Source organism: Calypte anna, chromosome W, assembly GCF_003957555.1.
Source record: "Calypte anna isolate BGI_N300 chromosome W, bCalAnn1_v1.p, whole genome shotgun sequence".
NCBI classification, from domain to species: Eukaryota; Metazoa; Chordata; class Aves; order Apodiformes; family Trochilidae; genus Calypte; species Calypte anna.
In genome coordinates, this window is record NC_044276.1 from 13,254,320 (window position 1) to 13,277,163 (window position 22,844).

The following is a 22,844-nucleotide window of genomic DNA, read 5'->3' on the forward strand; positions in this document are numbered from 1 at the left end:
GTCAGGGCCAGGAAGAGTGGCTCACACAAGGCGACTCACAGCAGCTCGGACAAGTCTCTCCCGGCCTAGGCTTAAGAGAGCGGTGAAGCGGCCTCAGGGTAGCGAGGTGCCTATCTTGCGCCAGACTCGTTGAGGTGCCGCGAAAAGCAGAGGGCGAGGACAACCGCAGCAGTGTTTCCGCCCCCACCTCCCCTGACGTGACGCCGCGGCTAGCTGCACAGGCGCAGCAGCTCCCAGCGTCTATTGTACCTGGCCAGCGCCTTTTCGCTCTCGCTCTCCTCGCTCTCTCCGTCTTCCTGCCTTCCGCCTGTTCTTCCTTCCTGTGTTCGCCGCCGCCGCCGCTGCTGCTGTGCGCGCCCTCCCTGCCCCCTGAGCGCCCGGCCGGCAGCGCCTCCGATCTCCCCGTCTGCCCCATGAAGCGATGGCAGCGGCCAATTTCTGCAAGATCCAGATAGGGATCTACGTGGAGATCAAGCGCAGCGATGGTCAGTGAGATAGGGGCGGCGGAAGTGGCCGGCCGGCGGAGCGGTCGCAGACCCTGGCCGGGCGCCGCCGCCGTCCTCATTGTGTGCGCGGGGCTCATTACGTGTGTGGGGCCGGGGAGTTGCCTGGCCTGGCGTGCACTGGGGTTGTTAGGGGAGCGCTTGCTCTTGGTGGCGGAGGGCGGTTACGTGGGCCGCGAGCAGCGGTGGCTGCCGCTGGGGACTGTGAGGCTGGAGTAGGGAGGGGCAGCGGCGGGGGGAGGCGAGGGGGATGAAGCAGGGATGGGATGGGCTTATGGGGGAGGGGAAAAAAAAAAGGTGGGATGAGCAATGAGACGGGTGGGGTGGCTGTGTGTAGGGGTGATGAGATGATTTGGGAGGAGAGGTGCTTCGGTAGGGAGGAAAGTGGGGAGGTTTTGGCGAGGAAGTGGGAGGGTCTTAGGGGAGGGAATGAGGTGATGTAAGGAGAAAAGGCCTTCAGTGCAAAGTAATAATTTTGTGTTTGCTCTGGCATATGAGCCATTTTCTGAAAAAATTACACAACGGTATGCTCTGACAGAAATGTCTTTGGACACTTCCATCATTTCACAAATAAGCTTGATTTTCCATATGATTAAAATATAAGAAGAGTGCTTGCTATTTATGCCCATGAGTTATTATTTCTGTTGGGGATCCAGTGTTTTTCATCTTGCCTAGCATTTCTTGATGGGAGGGTGTGTGGTGCTGTCTAGAAGTACATGTTAATAAAGGAAGTATGTTTGTTAGGTTTAGGGTACTAACTCTTCATATTTGCCTGTAATGAGAGAAATTAAATGGAAAGTTCACTAACTGAATCAGTGACAAGTCACATGTGACTTCAACTCTTCAATTTGAGTGGGAATATCTCATCAGTTCTCAGCTTCTGTGAGATCTATGAAGCCTACTAAATAGGGGTGGGGTTCTGCAATTTTTTTTTTTCCTCCAGGGTTCAGGAGCTTGCTAAAGAATAAGCAGATGTTTTTAAGGGAAGAAAGACCTGGAGAACAAAGCCACTGAAGTTAGCCTAGTTTTCTCATGAGGCAGGAAAAAATGGCCAACAAGCTTTATGCAGCTTGTCTTCTCATGTCCCATATTGTAGTTCAACCCTACTATAAAATAATGGTCACTTTTGACTGGACACTGTATTAAACCTAAACCCTCCATTTTGCTTAATGGCTTGTGTGTCATTTGAAGAATCTGATTGGTTTGGCAGTTATTTGCATAAGTCCTGCAGATCTCTGTCTAATGTTTCACAGAAAACCTCACCATAGCAACTTGTAAAAATATTTTTTTCTGAGGCCTGTGTGAACATCTAATAAATATTATTGGTTTGTATGCCTTTGAAAAATAAGACATGAGAATGCTTTGCTTCTTTCCCCTACCCAGGATTCTACTCACTTCTAATTTCAGAAGTGAGGACAATAACTCTTGAACATAACAATATTTATTTTCATTACTGCTGTTGGTTTATATATTTTGCTGTATCACTTACATATATGATGCAGCACATTAAATATATTACATATCAGTAATATACTTCACAACAGTTGCTCAAACTGTAGGGTTTTGAAAATTTGTGTTAACATCCTTGTGTAACTGCACTGCAGTGTCATACCAGAGCTAGTGGGTCCTGGTTATTGTGAGGTTTGCTTGTTTTTCATTTGGACTGGAGGAGGAGATTCTATGTTATGGCTCAGGCTACTGCAATGTTCTGTCATTCTCTTCCCAGTAAACTGTAGGAAGAACTGTCCTAGGCATGTGGAAGGGAGCATTTTGAGAAAGATATCTAAGGACAGCCAGCACTAGATTGCATTGCCTTTCAGAAGGTAGGTTTCCAACCCGAACTATAGTTGCACAGGCAATCGAGATGGATCTAGCTGCTTCTAACAAGGGGAGGTCTTGCTGCCTGTGCCTCTTGTGAGCCATGTTATTCCTATAAACTCTCTCATCCAGTGTGGCAAATACTTATTTTTTTCTCAGTTGATTTAATGCATTAATTTATGATTTGGTTCACTAAACACAGTAGAAAATTTTTGGATGTACCAGTTTTCTGCAGGATTAGTGAGTTCAAATGACATGGAGGGATCTGTGACCCAACAGTATCAGTGTATAGGAAATGCTTGGCCAGGATGAAGTGGATGTGAGAAATATGATCAGGAACAGTGAACTACCTGCATCTGCTTTACCCAGAACCATATCCTAGGTAGAATCAGGGCTGTGTATCATACCAGCTACCCTAGGCTGAAAGCATGATTAAAAGAAGTTAAGAAACTTTTGGAGAAATAGTGTGTTGGTCTGGGCTTTTTTTTCATGTGTTGTCTTGTTTTTAGTAAGTCCTTTTTTTAAAAACTGAATATTGTTTTGAGAGGCAAGTATAATAATTCTTTAATATTTCTTTATTTACTTGTTTATTCTTCTCTGGATTCAGCAGATAAAGTTTGAGTTTATTGATTGGGTCATTTGGAAAAGTATACATTTTTTCCCATCTGTCCACCAGTTATGTTAAACACTTTTCTGAATACACAACTTTAGTAATTCCAGATAAATTTATTTCTTTAAATAAAAAGAAAAACTAACAGAATGGCATTTTATGGCAAAACATCACTTAAATTCATTGTCCTGGTTTAAGATCAGCCAGCATCTAAATGCCACGCATCTGCTCCCTCACTCCTCCCTCCCACTGTGGGGTGGGGATGAGAAAATATAATGAAAAACTCATGGGTTGAGACAAGGAGGGTTCAATCACCACTTATGGTCACGGGCAAAACAGATTCGACTTGGGGAAAAAAACAATTTAATTTGTCACCAATCAAGTCAAAGCAGAACAATGAGAAACAACCAGATCTTAAAAAACACCCCTCCCCCCCTTTTTCCAAATGATTTTGCTCCCTATTTCTCTATCTCCTCCCCACCAGCGGCACAAGGGGACACTCCTTCCTCTGCGGGGGGGGGGGGAACGGGACTCCTCACACTCTTCTGGTCTAGCGTGGGGTCCCTCCCACAGGAGACACTCCCACAGGAGACAGTCCTCCATGAACTTCTCTTAATGTTAGTCCTTCCCACGGACTGCAGTTCTTCATGAACTGCTGCAGGGTATGGGTCCCTTCTGCAGGGTGCAGTTCTTCAGAAAAAAGACTGCTCCAGTGCAGGCTTCCTACAGAGTCATGGCCTTCAGGTGCAGCCACCTCCCCTGATGTGGCGTCCTCCATGCCCTGCAGATCCACATCTGCTCCAGTGTGCTCCTCCATGGGCTGCAGGGGGATAGCATGCCTTCTCACCACGGCTACAGGGGAATCTCTGCTCCGGCACATCTCCCTCTCTTTCCTCACCTCGGTGTCTGCATAGGTGTTTCTCTAACATACCACTCCTCTCTCTACTGCTGGTCTCCTCAGTAGTTTCTTTTCCCCCTTCTTAAACATGTTAATCGGCAGAGGCACATACATCATCACTGATTGGTCATCAGAGGCGGGTCCAGATGTGGTGCTAGGGAAGCTTTTAGCATCTTTTCACAGGAACCATAGTAGCCTCTCCCCCTCCACTACACTGACCCAACACAGTCATACTTACTCATTACAACGAAATTGCAAAGACATGTAGAATGCAATATATGTGAGAATGTAAACAGAATGTTCTGGAAAGAAGTTACATATACTGTCATTTTGGCAAGTTCTAATTAGATTTAATTAGAAAATAGATGTAAAAATGAAAGGCATTATTAGAACTTGTGGCTAAAGCCACATGAAAAACAGTGTTTGGATAAAACCCAATATCTTCAAGTACTGATGCTGTTGAGTTTGCTGCATATTTCTTTTTTCTCACCGAGTAAACATTGGTATAAATGTTGTCTAGAGTTGGAAATAATATTTCCAGTTATAACTGAAAGAACTAATTATGTTAATGTAACGTAAGGGCATATTGTGTAATTAGTTTGGCCTTTAATAATTTCTGATACTGAAATTTATTACTTATTTCAGTATAATTTATGAATGTCGCTTGAAATACGTCTTGGTAATCTATCTTGGAAATGGGAGAGAACTTGTTCTTTTTAGGTTATGAATTGCTAAAAATGGACTGCACTTCCAATCTTGAAAAATGCGCCTTATCACACAGAAGCTTAAAGAAGTAGAGAGGTGGCCAGAAGATACTTGTGAGTCCTCCAGTAATGGTATATCCTTCTGTCCAGAAGATGCTTTTTGTTGAGATCTAAATGTGGGCATTTGTCTGTTGATGAATTCGTTTTACTCAAATAATAATAGCCCACTACTTTACCTATGAACTTATACCTGTGTCACAGTTTAACACTGGACCAGCAATTAAATGAATGACATATGCTCTCTATTAACCCCTCTCCCTTCCCAGAAAGGAAAAGAGAATAAGGGAGAGAGGCTTATGAATTGGAAATGAAACTACACAGCTTTATTGAAACAATAATGAGGAAAAAGAAAATAATGAAACATATTCAAATCTATACAAAACCGCTATCCCGCTCCCCCCAATAATGCTGACATCACCACTGAGGCTCCAGGGCAGGCCCTGGAAAAGTCCCAGGCTGGGCTTCTGTAGTCAGCTGCAGACAGGACCTGTATGCAGGAACACATGGATTCAGGAGGTCACAGATCGGGATCAAAGGCAGATGGATGGAATCCTCCCAGGATGCTGGCCATAGATAAAGAGAGCTTGACCCTCATGATCCCTCAAATTTATACCGAGTATGACACGTATGGGATGGAATACTCTGGTCAATTTGACTCATCTGTCTGGTCCGCTCCTCTCTAAAGGAGGGTTGCAGGTGTGACCCCTTTTCTCCCTTTCTCTTTCCAGAGAAAACATAAGATGTTCCTCAGAACTGAGCAGTGGCCTTGGCCCTGCATACCATTCTCCAGCCATAACTATAAATATGGAGCATTATCAGTCCTAAAAGCAGACACTGAATAAGAAACATGCCGTTAATTTCAGCAAGTGCAGTTACTTAGAAGAGACTTAACTGGAAGTTAAAGTATGAAAAAGGAAATCGGTTCTATTCTGGCTCAGACCAGGACAATCTGTGTCTCTGCTTCTTGTGCGTTATCCAGTTAACGATGACAAAGACCTATATAACTATTTGGAGAAAGAATATCTCACTTTTTAAATTTTTTTCCCCATAAATTCAGTCTTTTGCTGAAATGGGGTAAATCTCATATTCTGCAGTCCTTTAGTAGTCTGATTAGTGTTTTTCCTTTATCTTTTCAGTCAGTGTGTGTTTAGTCCATTTCCTCCTGAGGTTGTTCCTATTCTCTCTGTCTTAGCAGATATGAAATACTAATATATGACTGTAGCTTAAACAATTTCTAACTCATAGGAGGTAGGAAGAAATCTTGCCTGTGGCTGTGTTATTTTGTAATTGCTTATTCAAGAATTTTCTTCACTTGTCTCTGAAGTGTCTGGAACAGGTCATGGTCAAAGATAATCCATCTAGTCCAAAAACCTGCTCATGATTCCTCTCTACTTAGAATTACCAAAACATTAGTGTAACTGTTTTGCCTTTAAACACAAACAAGATTAAATTTTTGTAAAAGTAAGGGCTGTAATTTTTTTCCTTAAAGCCCAACTTCCTTGAAATTGGTGTTTCTCAAAGTTGAGAGGTCCATACAGTCCTCTCTTTTCTAAGTAATATTGTATGATCTTGAACTTTATGTGCAATTCTCAATAGCACAATGATCTTATAGCAAGGTAAAAGGTGTAATGGGGCTATAAAAATTGTGTTCAGTTTTGGGTTGTCACCCTATTTTACAAGTAGATTTAAATGGTAATGTGCTTTTACTCTTTTTTGGTGACATACATCTACTACCCTGTGATTAGACTTTTTTTTTTATTACCACATTTAAATAATTTAATGTAATCACAGAATCAGCCAGGTTGGAAAGGACCTCTGAGTTCATCAAGTCCAACCCTTGATCCACTACCACTGTGGTTACCAGACCATGGCACTAAGTGCCACATCCAGTCTCTTTCTAAAAACCTCCAGGGACGGAGAATCCACCACCTCCCTGGGCAGCCAATTCCAATGCCTGATCACCCTCTCTGTAAAGAAGTTTTTCCTAATATCTAACCTAAACTTCCCCTGGCAGAGCTTAAGACCGTGTCCTCTTGTCTTACTGGTAGCTACTTGGGAGAAGAGACTGACCCCCACCTGGATACAACCACCTTTCAGGTAATTGTAGAGAGTGATGAGGTCTCCCCTGAGCTGCCTCTTCTCTAGACTAAACAACCCCAGCTCCCTCAGCCCTTCCTCATAGGACTTGTGCTGAAGTCCCTTCACAGCCTTGTTGCTCTGCTCTGGACCTCCTCCAGCACTTCAATATCTTCCCAGAACTGGACACAGTACTCATGGTGTGGCCTCACCAGTGCTGAGTACAGGGGAAGAATCACTTCCCTGGACCTGTTGGCCATACTGCTCCTGATACAGGCCAGGACGCCATTGGCTCAATTTGACTCAATTACCTAATCCCTATGTAAGCCATACAGACGCAATGTGTCTTCGTCCTTCCATAGTGGCCAAATCACACACAGGGTTTCAAGTCTGCTATTGCTGGTTGAGCTAATGGGTCCAACATTTAGATTTACGTATCCAATGTAGGTGCTCATATTGTTCCTTCCAGATTTTCTGTGAGATTGTTGGCTAACATGGAAGTGTTGACCAGGAGGATGTCTAAATTTTATGTGCCCTTTTTCAAATAACTTTTTAAGTGTTCCACTATTGTTATGCAGTAAATGTATTTTCACTGTTACTTGCAGATTCTCAGATATTTATGTAGGCCTTCTGTATCTTGTATAAATAGCTTTTGAACGATGAGTTGAAGTCCTGATATTCAGAGAATCCTCTCATCTTTGTTCCATAAACATGTTTAATACAGCATTAAATACTAGCAATAATGTCCTTAGAGCTGTATTTGGCTACTAGGATTACCCAGCTTGTATTGCATGGTTTTTCCCCTTTCATAATGTTATGGGGGAATCTATCCTTTCTTTCTTTTCAGTAGGTATAATCATTGCTCTTTCTACCCACTCTTTATAATGGGTTGTAGCCTGGGCTAATTTTTACTTGTGTTTTCTCCTTATGGTTTTAGGAAGAGAACATTTTGCCATGCTGTTGCTTGACAGCATGGCACCAAGCATGGCTTTCCACCTTGCTGAGGTGGGAAGAACTGCTAAATCTGTGGGAAGATGTGATGCCTGACTGAAGAGTAATGTCATTGCAAAAGTCTCTCTATTTGCTCTAGAAGATATATTAGCCTTTTGAGTTCTTTTAATACATCTACTTACTGTAGGACAATTTAGAGAAATGAGTGAACAGTATGAAGTATTAAGCAGATGAGCTCCTTTCCTGGAGCACAAAATCTGTATCCTTTTTTGTTGGCTTGACCTGTGGAACGTGCCACTTCTTGTGGTTGAGAAATAAGTAACAGAATGTAGTAAATTAACTTCATTGTGGTGTGGTGTTCTTGTTTAAGTTCTTCCTTTGTAAACATTTACTGCTTATAAAGCTTGATTTTTCTTTTTAAATCTTTTTCCCATCTTTTTGTGTATTATCTTGTCTTCCTCACCATACTGGATGGCTGGACTCTTGATGTCAGGAAGAGAATGAAGTGGTCAGTCCATTGTGAACATTAAAATATGGTGTTCACTGTAAATATTCACAATATATTTAGTCATAGAGGAAAATAATTCAATGACTTTTGATAAATTAAAGGTTTATGTTAAGTTTTCAGAGTTGAATTAAGTTGAATTTATAATGTAATGCAAAAAGTAAGATATGGAAGTCTACAGTAAGGACTCCTAGGCAGTCTTTAAAATTAGAGTTTTTAAGAGGATATTGGCTTTTAATAATCAGTTTTTCATAATGCCTATGTAACATAGAGTTATTTGGAAGCCTAGATGATTGCAGCGTGTATTTCCAGGTGTAGGATAGGTTTTTATGGAGGTGTAATATATTTTTTGTTATTTCTGTTCATCTATTTCAAAAATATGAACAAACTTTCAGGTATATGAGCAATTCTTTTTGCTTGCTTGAAAACTTATCTATCTTTTCTAGTTTCCTTGCATTTTTTTTTTTTAGGGAATAGTTACAGTTCATTGTAATGTAATTTTTTAAAACTTGTTTGAAGTTGTATATTCTAAAATTTTGGTATTTATTGTGACTTGAGATTTGGGGGTTTATTTAAATTGTTCTCAATACTCAACTGAACATAGAAACTAAAACAAATGATCCCAGCTACACTGTTTTGACTAATTTTTCCTGGGTTTTTGTAGATATTTTGATACTTAGGACTTAGACACTCAATTAAGTTAGCTACAGTTAATTTTGACTATTGCTGTGATTCCACAGCTGTTTAAGATGTTTAACTCCGGGCTGCTTTTGTCTCCACTGCATCAGTGTTAGTTTTTAGTTAAATGTGTTGGAGGGAAGTGAGGGAAGGAGGATTGGGAACTAGAACTATGGTGTAGATTGTCTTAAACTGCTGTTAGTTATATCTGCGAACCTGTTCATATTGTATATGTACAGGCACACTCACTGTTTCTTTTTTTTTCTGCTCTCATTCCTCTCCTTAAAATGTTTACGGTTGTTATACTGCTGTTTGAGTACTATTTTTTTTAATTTCACTTGAAGAATTAAAAAGTCTTTAAACTTGTTATAGTGTTCCCATTAGAAAGATAGACAAATGATTGACATGATATTCCTACAATTTTGACCTCTTTAAAGGGACAGTTTGAATTTTGTAGTAAGTGTTTAGCTATGAGACAGTATTGACTGTGTTTGATACCCTGGAAATGTATTTTGTGCATATCTCCAGAAAGTATCATGATAAACGGGTAAATTGTGACTTAGAACATACATAAGAGACCAACCCTCACTTCACTACAACCTCCTTTCAGGTAGTTGTAGAGAGCAATAAAGTCTCCTCTCAGCCTCCTCCAGACTAAATAATACCAGTTCCCTCAGCTGTTCCTCATAAGACTTGTACTCTAGACCCTTCATTAGCATTGTTGCTCTTCTTTTCTTTTTTAGATGTATTTCGAGCTGATCTATAAAAGTGTTTGCTAGAGATGTAGGCATGCATAATGGTAATGAGGATCTCTGTCTCTAGGAAGAGGGCAGTGGAAATTAATTGTTTGAAAGGCACATGTACACTTAGATTTTGCAATATTCCCAAATTTCTTATTCAATTTTGGTTTATGTTTCCATGTTCTTTTATACTGCATTTATGATTGAACTTCCCAGTTGATCTTGACATTTTTATAGGAAAGGAATTCAGGTGGTGATCAATGAGGTAAATATAAATCACAACCTGATGATTTCTAAGTTACAATAAGCTTTCATCAAACTACAGAGGAGGGCTCTGGTGGTGATTGGTGGCTGTCTTGGTCACAGTGACCACAAAGTACTTGAGTATCAAAATCTTGGTGATAGGAGAAAAACTGCCAGTAAAACTTTGTCCCTGGGTATGGGTAGAAAGCAGACTTTGTGCTGCTGAAGGAGCTAGCTTACTCACTCAGTGGATGAGGGAAAGGCTGTGAATATTGTTTACCCGGACTTTAGTAAAATCCTTTGACACTGTTTCCCACAATGCTATGCTCCCTCCCAGCTTCTTGTGCACCTCCGCAAGTCCTTGGTTTCTTAGCAACAACTAAACGTATCAGTAATTATCAACATTCTTCTCATACCAAATCCCATACTAAGTCCAAAACACAATGGTATTCTAGCTACTAAGAAGAAAAATAACTATATCCCAGACCAAACCAGGACAGTTCTTTATGGTTGTAAAGCTGAACCAAATCTATCTTTCTTCAAAAGTGAGTAATCTCACCAGTCCTAATCTCTACTTGCTTCCTTCTCTTTGTCTTCTTCATTGTTCTTTTTACCTCCTCTAATTCTGCTACATCTTTTTTGAGGTGTGAAGACTTGAGTGCACAGTACCTGAGATGTGGGGGCACCAAAGTTTTATTTATAGTTTAAAAATTACACTTGCTTTAATTCTCTAGGTTCCTGATGATGGCCAATATTTCATTGGCTTTTTTGTTGTTATGGTTGTTGCAGATGCATATTAAGTTAGTGATTTTAGAGAACTGTGTTAACTTAGGGGTCAGTTACTTGAGTTGTAACTTCTAGTTTCAGCATTGTGTACCCATAAATTAGATTATTTTTCTCTGTTTGCCTAACCTTTATTTTGTCTATGTTGAAGCTCATCTGCTACCTTTTTGTGTACTCCCTTATTTTTGAAAGGCCTTTTTGAATTTCCTCACAATTGTCATGGCATCTGACTACCTAAAAAGCTGTATTGCCAAGGGATCAGACCCCAAACTTGGTGTTATTCAGAGTATAACCTAACATGACATGTAAGTTTCTAGCTAATGTTTTGAAAAGCCTATATCATAAAAGGAAACAGTACTTCACTTTTCGAATCCTTTCCTTTATTAGCACTTGTTTGTATGTAAACTTCTTGTAGAGAGAATTCAAGTATTTTGTGCTTTAGACTGTTCTGATTGTGAATTTATTTTGCATCTCATTTTAGTCTAGCATCCTGGTATTATAATCATTCTCATCGCATGTGTACTAGTTCATTTCCAGGCTCTCATCTGGAGTGAACCAGATGATCAACCTTCTTTAGGAAACCTAAACTTATTTGACTAGTTTATGAGAAGACACCTGAACTGCATTATTCTGCCTATCTATGTTTGGACAGTCCTGCATTTTAGTAGGCATCACAATTTCAAATTGTCTTGCATATCCCAGGACAATGCAGCACGTGCTTCTGTTTATGCTTTAAAAACATCATAGGCTGCAATGTATTTTTCTCACTTTTGCATAGGTCAAAGTGAATAACCATAAAAATTTAAGAGATCTTAGTGCTCTAGGTATGCCTGTAGGGACCATAGGGGTGCACCTGTACAAGCATTTAAGTTCAGATCAAGAATAGGCTTTGGAAATGTATCTTCTGATCATCCCTTACATCCTCATGCTATACTTTAGTTCACTTTGAAAATGGCCTTGGAGAACACTAAATTACTTTTGGATGAAATTTAGCTGGAGGGTGCACTCCAGAAATGTACATGATGTGCTCTGACAAGGAGTGTTCAGTCTGTGGCATTAGACCCCCCTAGTCCCCTAAAAAAAATGCAATGTGAATTTCAGATCCTCAGCACCACCTGCTTTGCTCTGCAAATCTGCTTCTGTTGTAGTTTGTTACTTGCTACTGTAGTCACAGCTGAGGGACCTGGGCTATGCACCAAGTGCTGTAGTTGTGAGCAATGTGCTGTGAAAGGTTCTGTCCCAGGGGTGTTGTGGACATGAGTGAGCCCGTATCAGTTGTCCTAGGTATTGTGTCCCTGGTGTGGAATGCAACAGAAGTGATCTCCAGTACTTAAATTTTTCTATTACAATATAATATAGTATTGCCTGCTGCTTGAGCATGAGAAGGTTGGTTATGGGTTATGCCATGTTTCGGTAAGAGCATGGCACAATCTAACTTGACAGCAAATGATAGGTCCTCATAGAAGTTGCCTTCCCTCCCCATCAAAAAAAAAAACAAAACCAACAAACAAACCCCAAAAAACAAAACCCCAAAAAAACTGTGCACTATCCCAATGACAAAACCAGTGTAACTGGATTAAAGTATTTTTAGGTCATATAGCAATTAGCCATCACATAAACATCAGTTTTGCAAGTGATTCTAGCTCTCTAGGAACTTAAGTGCCTCAATTAAAAGTAGTAACAAACAGTAGAGAACAGATGCTGAAGTGCTTCTAGTCTTGTTGGGATAGAAAGAAAGCAAAAGAAATATATTCTGAATCTTATTATTTTAGAATTGATTTTTGAATTAGAGGTAGAAGAAAATAGGAATGTGGAAACATGTAAATGTTTTACCTTGTAAAGAATGGTACTTTGTGGAAACATGTAAAAGTTTTACCTTGTAAAGAATGGTGCTTTGTTGGGAGTAGGAAAACTATGTACTCAGCATTTAAGTAGCGAGGTAAGGATAAGACTCTGCATATCAAAGTTAGTCGAGTAGAGATAGAAGGAAGCTGGTAGTAAAAACAATTTGGAAGCAATCACACGCCAGCTGGACATTAACCAAGAGAAGGAAGGTGAAAAGGACACAGCGAGGAAGACGTCTTACTTCATCAGAGGAAGACTACTTCATCCCCACGATCACCAGAGAGAGGCACGACCACCAGAGAGAGGCACGCAAGCGCAGAAGGAGCCAGTGTCGCAATTCACTGATGAAGCAATCTACATATGCATATGTATTAGAAAATGCTGTAACCTGTTGAATATGTAATTAGATTGCGAAATTTTCCAGGATAAATTGTGGCCGCGCTGTGACTGACTTCGGAGCCAGATTTGAGTGCGTACCCCTGGTTCCCGGGGCCTTGAAATAAAGCACCACATATAACCTCTCCCAAGTGGTTATGTGTTTGTCTCCACGCTAACAGTTTTGGCGACCACAAAGGGACCTCACGGGCATTACTGAGGTGACTCGTGCTTCGATCCTGCTCCAGTTGGCACCGAGTGATTCTCGGGGAGCCATCGACTGCAACTGACCTCTGCTGCCCTCGACGGACCCAAGGCATTGGTAAGACGGGGTGCTTTATTTTTTTTTCTTTTCTTTTTTTTTTCTGGGTAATGGTACCATTTTCTGTGGAAGCCTACCTGTTAGACATGGCGAAAGCTGCGCTTGGTTGGGCTATGGAGCTCCAAGGGTAAGCCTAGGCGCCATCCATAAGGCAGGAGCGAAAGCACTGCAGGTACGGCATCGATATTCTGGTCTGGTAATTCGTTATGAGTATGTGGTATTATCTGTATTTTGTTTTTTAAAGTTTGTGCTGCCACAGGCTCGGCATCAGTAATCTAGTCTGGTTATCTGGTATGAGGATGTGGTAATATCTGTATTTTGTTGTTTAAAGTTTGTGCTGTCTCGGTTGTGTCATTATAACTAGCATTATAAAATGCCAACAATACCTAAGCCAATTCCATTAGGATGTATTTTAGATCACTGAAAAGATGGGCGGTTTGGGCACTCAATGCAAAAAGGAAAATTAATTGATTATTGTAATGTTTGGTGGCCCCAGTATAAATTAGAAGGCCAGGTTCAATGGCCAGAGAATGGGTCAATTGACTATAATACTGTTGTGCAACTGATGCTATATTGCTGGCGTGAGGGCAAGTAGGATGAAGTACCATCTGTAGATTTGTTCTTTTATTTGAGAAATAAGGATGAATGGAAAAAGCCGTGCGGACTGATGGTTGTCAGTACAAATTCAGATAAACAGTGTGAGGGGTGTGTAACATAAAAGAACCGAGAACTCTGTTAACTCCTTCTCAACAATTATACGGAGTGCAAGCACAAATGTTACTCGGTGCTGGTCCTTTTGTACATGCAGATTTGCAGGCATGGTTTCAAACTGAAGTGTTACAACTTTCACAAGAACTGGCATTTAAAGCTTTGCAAACTGTGCATGATCCTGCACAAGCAACCCCCTCTTTTACAAATATTAAACAGGGGGGAACAGAGCCATATTCAAAATTTGTGGATTGCTTATATTCAGCGATAACGTCACATCTGGATTTGTCAGAAGAGATGAAAACAAAATTTTTGGTATGTTAGCATATGACAATGCTAATGAAAAGAAAAAAAAACCCAAAAAACTAAACGTGCATTAGGACTACTCCCAAAGGTGCTACAGCAGCCCAATTGTTAGAAGCTTCTGAGCGAATGCTAGAAGCAGATAAAGCTGCTTAAGGACCATCATTGCAATATGGTTCTCAATATTGATGTATATCGTGGTGCATGGTGTGCTGGTGTTTCATACAGAGATAAAAAAAAAAAAAAACTTGGTTGGTAATTACACTTGAAGTTTTGGTTTGGGAGACTGTACCACTTCAGTTAATTTTGGGCAGATTTTAGTAGCAATAGCATTTCATTTTTGAATCTTCTGGTGTGTGTTGTTAATTTTTCTCATATATTGGTGAGGAGTAAGACAAAAACCACAGGCATGAGAATGAGTATGCCTTTTCGGAGGCCGAGAGTTGCTGCGGAGAGTGAGAACTGCTTCTGGTACAGAGAGCTCCCCCACTCCTGCCTCTGCAGCCACTTCTCGCCCCCCTCACGCAAGGGCACAACTCAGATATGGCTGGTGAGTATTGCCAGTGTGTCTGCTACAGCTGCGGCAGCTGTCTCTACCCCCACAGACACTGCTGCTGCTCAGAAAGCGAGCCCTGCTACAGACACCACAGCAGAGAAAAAAAAAAAAAAAAGGGGGGGGGGGGAAGAGCATATACCCTCATGAGAAGAAATAGAAGCACTAATAAGTAAACAACAACATTTTCGATCAAAATGCTCAATACAAGAATTGGGCCCAGAATGTAATGAAAAATTTGAAATTTGGGGTACAGCAGAAAGGGTTCTTGCTGTTTCATTTGTCCCACACATAGCAGTAGGAAAAGCCCTTGGCGATATACACAAAGTAGCCTGTTGCACTGCTAAGCAGATAAACTTAACTTCTGATATTTTAACACAGATGCTGAAAGATGTTGTTAGTGTCAGACGTAGTTTTACAAAATCGTGCTGCCACTGACTTTTCTTTTAGGTCACGTTTGTGAAGACTTTGATGGAATGTGTTGCATGAATTTATCTGATCATTCAGAGTCGATTCACAACTAAATGCAATTGATTAAGATAATATGAAAAATTAGCTGTTGCATATACCAGGTTAGATGAATGCTTAAAGCGCTTAGGGTTAGGCGGATAGCTTAGAGATTTAATTAGAGAAGGCTTATCAATTATATTAGTTATTATTACTTTTGTATTATTAGCATGTTGTTAATGGCACTGTATTATTAGCATGTTATCACACGCAATGAAGCGAGTCTGAATTGCTCAAAAACCAAATGGGAATATAGAATGGTACAAGATTTAAGGGCAGTAAATAGCATTACAAAAGATGTACACCTAGTAGTGGCCAATCCATATACATTGTTAATATCTGTAAAAGAGAAGTATAGATGGTTTACAGTGATTGATTTAAAAGATGCCTTCTTCTGCATTCCCCTTGACAAAACCAGTAGAAGTCTTTTTGCTTTTGAGTGGAAAATCCGCACAGTGGACGAAAAATGCAGCTGACATGGATCAGGCTCCCACAAGTATTCAAGAATAGTCCGACACTATTTGGAAATCAACTAGCAAAAGAGCTGGAATCCTGGACGATGCAAGGAAAAATTAAGGTACAAAGATCACAGTATCTTTTATTGCAGTATGTAGATGATATCTTTATTGCTACAGAACAAAAATCGCCGTGCCTACAAGTAACCATTGAGATACTGAATCAGCTGGGTTTAAACAGATATAAAGTTTCAAGGGAAAAGGCACAAATTGCATGTACAACTGTACTATATCTGGGGTGTGAAATAACCCAGGGACAGAGAAGACTGGGAATGGACCAAATTAAAGCAATATGTGCCGTTCCAGAACCCCAGAACCTGCATGAACTAAGAATGTTCTTAGGAATGACAGGCTGGTGTAGGCTATGGATAGTAGATTATGGACTAACAGCAAAACCTTTGTAAGAAGCACAAAAAAATCACCAATTTTTATTTGGGAAGGACCCCAACAAAGAGCCTTTAAGGAGCTGAAAAAGGCCCTAACCAAGGCACCTGCACTAGACCTACCTGACTTAACCAAAGACTTTCAGTTGTTTGTACATGAACAACAACGATTGGCACTGGGAGTCCTAACACAGAAATTGGGAAGCTGGAAGAGGCCGGTGGGGTACTTTTCCAAACAATTGGACTTGGTAAGCACCGGATGGCCATCATGCTTACCGAGCAGTAGCGGCAACAGTGACTTTGATACACGAAGCCAGGAAATTAACCTTGGGAAAGCGAATTGAAGTATATGTACCTCATATGGTACTAACAGTCTTAGAACAAAAAGGGGGGCATTGGCTTTCCCCTAGCAGGCTAATGAAGTACCAGGCTATCCTTACAGAACAAGATGATGTAAGCTTGAATACAACTAATTTGTTGAACCCAGCAGCCTTTTTAAGTACAGATACGGAAGATGGACTCCTGGAACACGATTGTGTGGAGGTTATTGAACATACCTATGCAACAAGAACGGACTTAAAAGATATCCCACTTGAACAACCAGATCAAGAACTTTTTACCGATGGGAGCAGTTTTGTGGAAAATGGAATTCGATATGCAGGATACGCGGTAACTACACGAAATTTGGTAGTAGAGGCAAAAGCTCTTTCTCCAGAGACTTCAGCCCAGCGAACAGAAATAATAGCTCTTACAAGAGCCCTGGAATTAAGTAAAGATAAACGAGTAAATATCTGGACGGACTCAAAATATGCATTTGGGGTTGTACACATCCATGGGGCCTTGTGGAAGGAACGAGGACTGTTATCCTCACAAGGTACTAATACAAAATATCAGAATGATATATTAAATTTAATTACTGCTGTGCAATTACCTAAACAGGTAGCTATCATGCATTGTAAAGCACATCAAGGAGGCGATTCTAAGGTGGCTGAGGGAAATACTCTGGTGGATCGCACCGCTCGTCAAGTTGCTAAACAGGTATCAACTGCAATGGCTCTGGTACCAACAAAGGTAAGCCCTTTACAAAACTGTCTTACCCAAAAGCCAAAATATTCAGAGGAAGATAAGAAATTGGCAGAATTAGTGAAAGCTCAATTAAATCCGGAAGGATGGAATTCAACTGCAACCGGACAACTAGTTGTGCCGCCTGTCATTATGAGAGCTATTTTACAGACCGAACACCAAAAATGTCATTGGGGAGCAGAAGCTCTGGTAATTTATTTAAAACGAAAATGATTTCAACACAGATGTTAACAATGGCAAAATCCATAAATTCAAAATGTGGGGAGAAGAACACTTCCAGATTAAAAGAGAAATGGGATTCGGTTTGGTCAATGAGTATATTGCAGAAATTTCAATATGGTGGGGATACTCCTTGGTGAATAAGATGGACAGGAAAAACTCGATATTACAATTCCACTAAACATCTTCCTTGGTGGAATTGTACTCGAGTTTTGAATTGTGATGCAGATGTGGAAAAGATTGTTTTGGCACCTGTAAGAGTAGCACTAAAATGGGCTGTATATGTCAAAGGTTCAGGAATGAAACTGGGACTAATTATATAAACTGCAAAGTGGCTACTGCACAAAGTATGGGACATTTTGTTTAGGCAGCTAATGATGGGACCTGGACTACCCATTTAGTTATAGAAGGGCCTGTTAGAGAAATTACTTTGGGATTATCTATTCTCTGTCCCATTTGGAAAAGATCACCTTTTAGAGGTCAGTCGGAGACCCTGCAAATTCGAGCAAAACGAAGTATTGATGATGATATAAAAGATATAGATGATAGCTGGCAAGAACCCTCGGATGGGGTAAAGGTAGGATGGGCATTGGAGTCTCTATTCGCTCAGGAAGCAACATATCGTAATAGGGAAATGATATGCAATTTAATTGAACAAACTGAAAGACTGGCTAAAATAACTAGGAAGGGGTTTAGAGACTTAAATCTGCAATTGCAGGCAACAACTAAAATGACCCTGCAGAACAGAGTGGCATTAGACATGTTATTGTTGAAAGAACATGGTGTTTGTGAATATTTATTTTGTATACCTGTGCATCTGGAGAGATCACTCGTAGTAGTGATTGGACTCATAAGATTGTTGGAGCTGTGACTAGGAAATATCCTCAACACTTAGTTCCCCCACCAACATATCAGGAGGCAACCATGTAAGTGAAAATACTTGCAGAAAATGAAGTATTTTCAAAGGGGGGAAATGTTGGGATAGAAAGAAAGCAAAAGAAATATATTCTGAATCTTATTATTTTAGAATTGATTTTTGAATTAGAGGTAGAAGAAAATAGGAATGTGGAAACGTAAATGTTTTACCTTGCAAAGAATGGTGCTTTGTTGGGAGTAGGAAAACTATGTACTCAGCATTTAAGTAGCGAGGTAAGGATAAGACTCTGCATATCAAAGTTAGTCGAGTAGAGATAGAAGGAAGCTGGTAGTAAAAACAATTTGGAAGCAATCACACGCCAGCTGGACATTAACCAAGAGAAGGAAGGTGAAAAGGACATAGCGAGGAAGACGTCTTACTTCATCAGAGGAAGACTACTTACTTCATCCCCACGATCACCAGAGAGAGGCACGACCACCAGAGAGAGGCACGCAAGCGCAGAAGGGGCCAGTGTCGCAATTCACTGATGAAGCAATCTACATATGCATATGTATTAGAAAATGCTGTAACCTGTTGAATATGTAATTAGATTGCGAAATTTTCCAGGATAAATTGTGGCTGCGCTGTGACTGACTTCGGAGCCAGATTTGAGTGCGTACCCCTGGTTCCCGGGGCCTTGAAATAAAGCACCACATATAACCTCTCCCAAGTGGTTATGTGTTTGCCTCCATGCTAACAGTCTCTGTGTCCCAAAGTAGCATCTTAGAGGCAGAGCAGGTAAATGCAGTGCTGAATCCTTAAGGTGAGTGCAATATGACATGACCTTATGTCATGGTCCATAACTATTAATATTTTATATTTTGTTTGTGAGGAAATATTAGCCACTACGCATATACGTCCTACAAATTGCAAAAGTAACCAGTGGACGGAAGACAAGAAGGCACCAACACCGATTGCTGCACAATCAGAATCGTTTATTGTGTGGTTCGCTACATTTATATAGTATCCCAATATCTATTGATTAATCTACAATTTGCACCTTAAAGTGCTCTTTGTACTACCGTAAAGCCTTATCTACCCATTCCCACCAGAGGCACCTGGTACCAGGACATAACATCATCCAGATGGCAAATGCTTAGGTTATTTACAGCTCCTTGTTCTCCTTCAGGGTCAGGCAGTATCAGGCAGTTTCACAAGGTTCCTCTATCCCATGCAGCTGCTCCTCAGCTGTTCTCCTACAATCAGCTTTATGGTTTGAATGAATGACTACGGTTTATTTCAGGGAAAATGACACCACACTGAAAGGAGTCTTAGGAAGAAGTTGATAGTGGGAGAGAAACACAGGGAAAACAGGGTTTGAAACAAATTATTCACCCCAGGGAAAGGGCTATCAAGAAAAGAAAGAGGACAATCGTTTTCACCCTCCAAAAAATCGCTGCCTAGCACTGCCTGGCCACCGGTGTCACTTTTCCTTTTCACTGGACTTGCTGGTGCTTGCTGCTCCTTCGCTTCTGTTTGCTTCTGATTTTCCCCTTTTTCATCTGAATTTTTATAATAAAAAATTCCTTCTTTTCATCAGTTTTTGCCAGAGGTTGCAAATTGGTAAATGCAGGCCTTCCCTTTGTATTCAGGAATTCTTTGTAGAAAAAAATCCGCGGAGGCTTAAGGACAACACGTAGTCACCAATATGGTTAACATGAAGTCGTTTATTAACAATTCACACTTGCTTTATATAGAGCCCTTGTTTATATAACGATATCTTGCAGGTGGCTATATCTTGGCCACAAATTCTATTCTCACAGAACTTCTGCTGGTTACATCATTACTCTGCTATTCTACTTTTGCTGTTGCCAGTTCCCTTATCTTTTTCCATAGCTCATCTTTCAGTAACCTTGGAACTAGGCCTCAAGGCCCTTAGCTTACTCTAGCTAAAGCTAAATAGTCAGGATTGCTCACATGTCTATTTTCTTCCAGACAGTTTCCCAACAATTCTTTACTTCTTGTTTTTGCTACCAATTTGCATTAGCTGTCTGTCAGCTTATCAGGAGTACTTCTGATTAGCATTTTGATGAGATTAGTCCAGATACATTTAAAGATTGTAAACCGGGAAAAAGCAGTGCTGGTATGGAGGGGGTTTTGCTGATGGAAATAAATTTTATACATTTTAAACAGTGTAAACAGAAGCTGGGGAGCCAGGGTTTTGCTGATTCGGGAGGCAATTTTTCTATTTTCAATGTATCCACATTACACCTGAGCATGGCCCTGCCAATGTGTCAGTATGGGAGAGGCTTTGTGCCATTATGAAGGTCAGTCATAAGTTTCTTTGAATTTGAGTAAAATGTTTTGTAGATCATGGAAAAATATTCAGATGAAGTTTAATAGAAGAAAAGTAACATATTTAAGACAGGTGATAATAGTGTACCTAATCATTTCTAGCTAATAGTGTCCCTTTTGAGATCCATTTTGGGACTGGCTGGCTGTTTTTTCCATCCATTATAGTTATTAATTCCTAGTCATAGCACAGAAAGTAACATTGTTCTCAGGAAACTTCATTACTATGCTAGAGTGGAAATATCTCTGGATATTTATATCCTGTGGGCATATTAGGAAATATGGATTGAAACAACTGGGGTAAAACATGGCACAAAGTAAATGGGCTTTTGCTATAACTTGGGAGCTCATAAACTGTTAATGACAGGAGAAAATTCTTGATATTCTAGTTATTCACAAAATAAGCATGGACCATCAGGGTCAAGTGATAAGGGGAGAAGTGAATGCAATTTTAGAATTACTGTAATTTGGAAATGAGTGTTCCTGTGGAAAGCAGTCTGGAGCCCATGTGGGATATTGCACCTCATCCTGGTTACCAGTGTTGGAAAAGGAGATACTCAGGCTGAAACAAGGACAGATAGGCTCATTGGTTTTGTTCAAGCGTATTTGTACAAACCATAAAAGAAAGCATGGAGTACTTGTCATCATTTGAACATGAGAAACTAAAGAAGGAGGGCTTTCAGACTTTGAGAGGTGTGGAACACAAAGGGAGGGATCTATTCCCTCCCCTTTCCTGCCCATACTCTATAAATGTTGTACTCTATAACTGCCCTCCTCTTTATTTTCGCTCATGGCTGCTGTGCTGTTCCCCTGTGTTCCTTTACTACCAGCTCGCTAGGTGCTCTCCAGAATCCACACCTGTCAGGTGCTGGGAAGAGCCCTGGACCCCCACCTCCTGAGTCGGCCCTGCCACAAAGGGCCTTCAGGCACCACCTATCCCTACTGTCATCGTGATTGGGTTGTATATATATATTTGTATATATTTGTAGTTTTGTTACTTTATCCCTTCTGTTATTCCCTGTGCTAGTAAATCTGTCTCCAATTGTTTTCAATTTCCAACTTTGAGTCTTCAGTTTTTATTCCCCTTTTATCTTCCCTTTGGGGAGGGGATGGGGATAGAGTAATTCTGTGCTTTGGTTTTTAGTCAGCCCAAACTGCTAAGCCATGACAGAATAATTGGCACCCAACATGGGGCTTGAATTTAAATTTTTCTTTTATTGAAAATATTGGAAATGTGGAAATTGGAAAAAGAAAAATGGGTTTCAAAATGGCATGGGTGAAAGACTTGTTATATATTGCCTTTTTGAATTTACTCATCCATGCATGTTGTTTTGTAGTGCCCTATCTCCCAGACATGTTACTTTTCTATGCTGCTAAAACAGTGATTTTTTTAGGAATGAGTTCTGCTGGGAAATTGATTAGGGACTTTGGGGGATCTTTGATGAATGCATTCACTATGCAAAATGATTCTCCTCCTTTCTGTGGTGAGTTAGACTCACCAGAGTTTGGAGGCCTCGGTGATGGTTGGTGTTACTTCTTTTGGTTATCGCTGTGCCTGAATGTATTCCAGGGGTGGTTCAATTTTCGATATTTGTGCGGGAAAACTGCCACCACTGCCAGTGGCGCCTCCCACCCTGGCTCCGAACCAGCCCTTGCTGCCCCTGTTACTACCTGCAGAAAGCATCTAAAGAAGTCAGACCGCCTGGTGAGGGGTGATGATGATTAGGAGACAGACAACAGAAAACCCTGATCAGCGAGAGTCGGCCTGAGGCAGGAACGACACAGGAGAGTGATTTGGAACCTGAGTAATTATCCAATCTATGTCTCTGAAAGAGATATGAAATTTAGGAAAGGACTATGCTCCTGATAAAGGTGAATCACTGACTGCTTGGATGTTTCCTGTCTGGGACAAGGGAGCAAATATGGCAGACCTGGAGGGCAGAGAGGTGCAGCAGCTGGGATTATTAGCTAGAGATGGGGGTATTGATAAGGTAATTGAGAGAAAAGTCAGTACTTATAGTCTTTGGATATCCTTACTAGGAGGATATATATTGGAACACCATGGAAAGAGGCATCAGATATCTCAGGGAGCTTGCAGTTCAGGAAGTCATCTATGGTGATGGGGAAACACCTGAGGATCCTGCCGAAATTCCATGCAGGAGGCCTCTGTTTAAAAAGCTCACACAGAGTGCCACTGCTATGTACTCCCACATTTTGGAGGTGATGATGAAACACCATCAACTGTTGGTGAATT

At 40.7% G+C, this 22,844-nt stretch overlaps 1 protein-coding gene across 3 annotated transcripts in view; it reads left to right on the plus strand.

Moving 5' to 3' along the window:
- The first annotated feature begins 340 nt into the window (after positions 1-340).
- Positions 341-22,844, plus strand: part of LOC103527014 (kinesin-like protein KIF2A) — an 81,782-nt gene continuing 59,278 nt past the window's right edge. For all 3 annotated transcript variants that reach the window (XM_030468400.1, XM_030468402.1, XM_030468403.1), the window contains exon 1: positions 341-485. In XM_030468400.1, the coding sequence (XP_030324260.1) occupies positions 422-485 (64 nt within the window). In that variant the 5' untranslated portion in view covers positions 341-421. The remainder of the gene's footprint in view (positions 486-22,844) is intronic.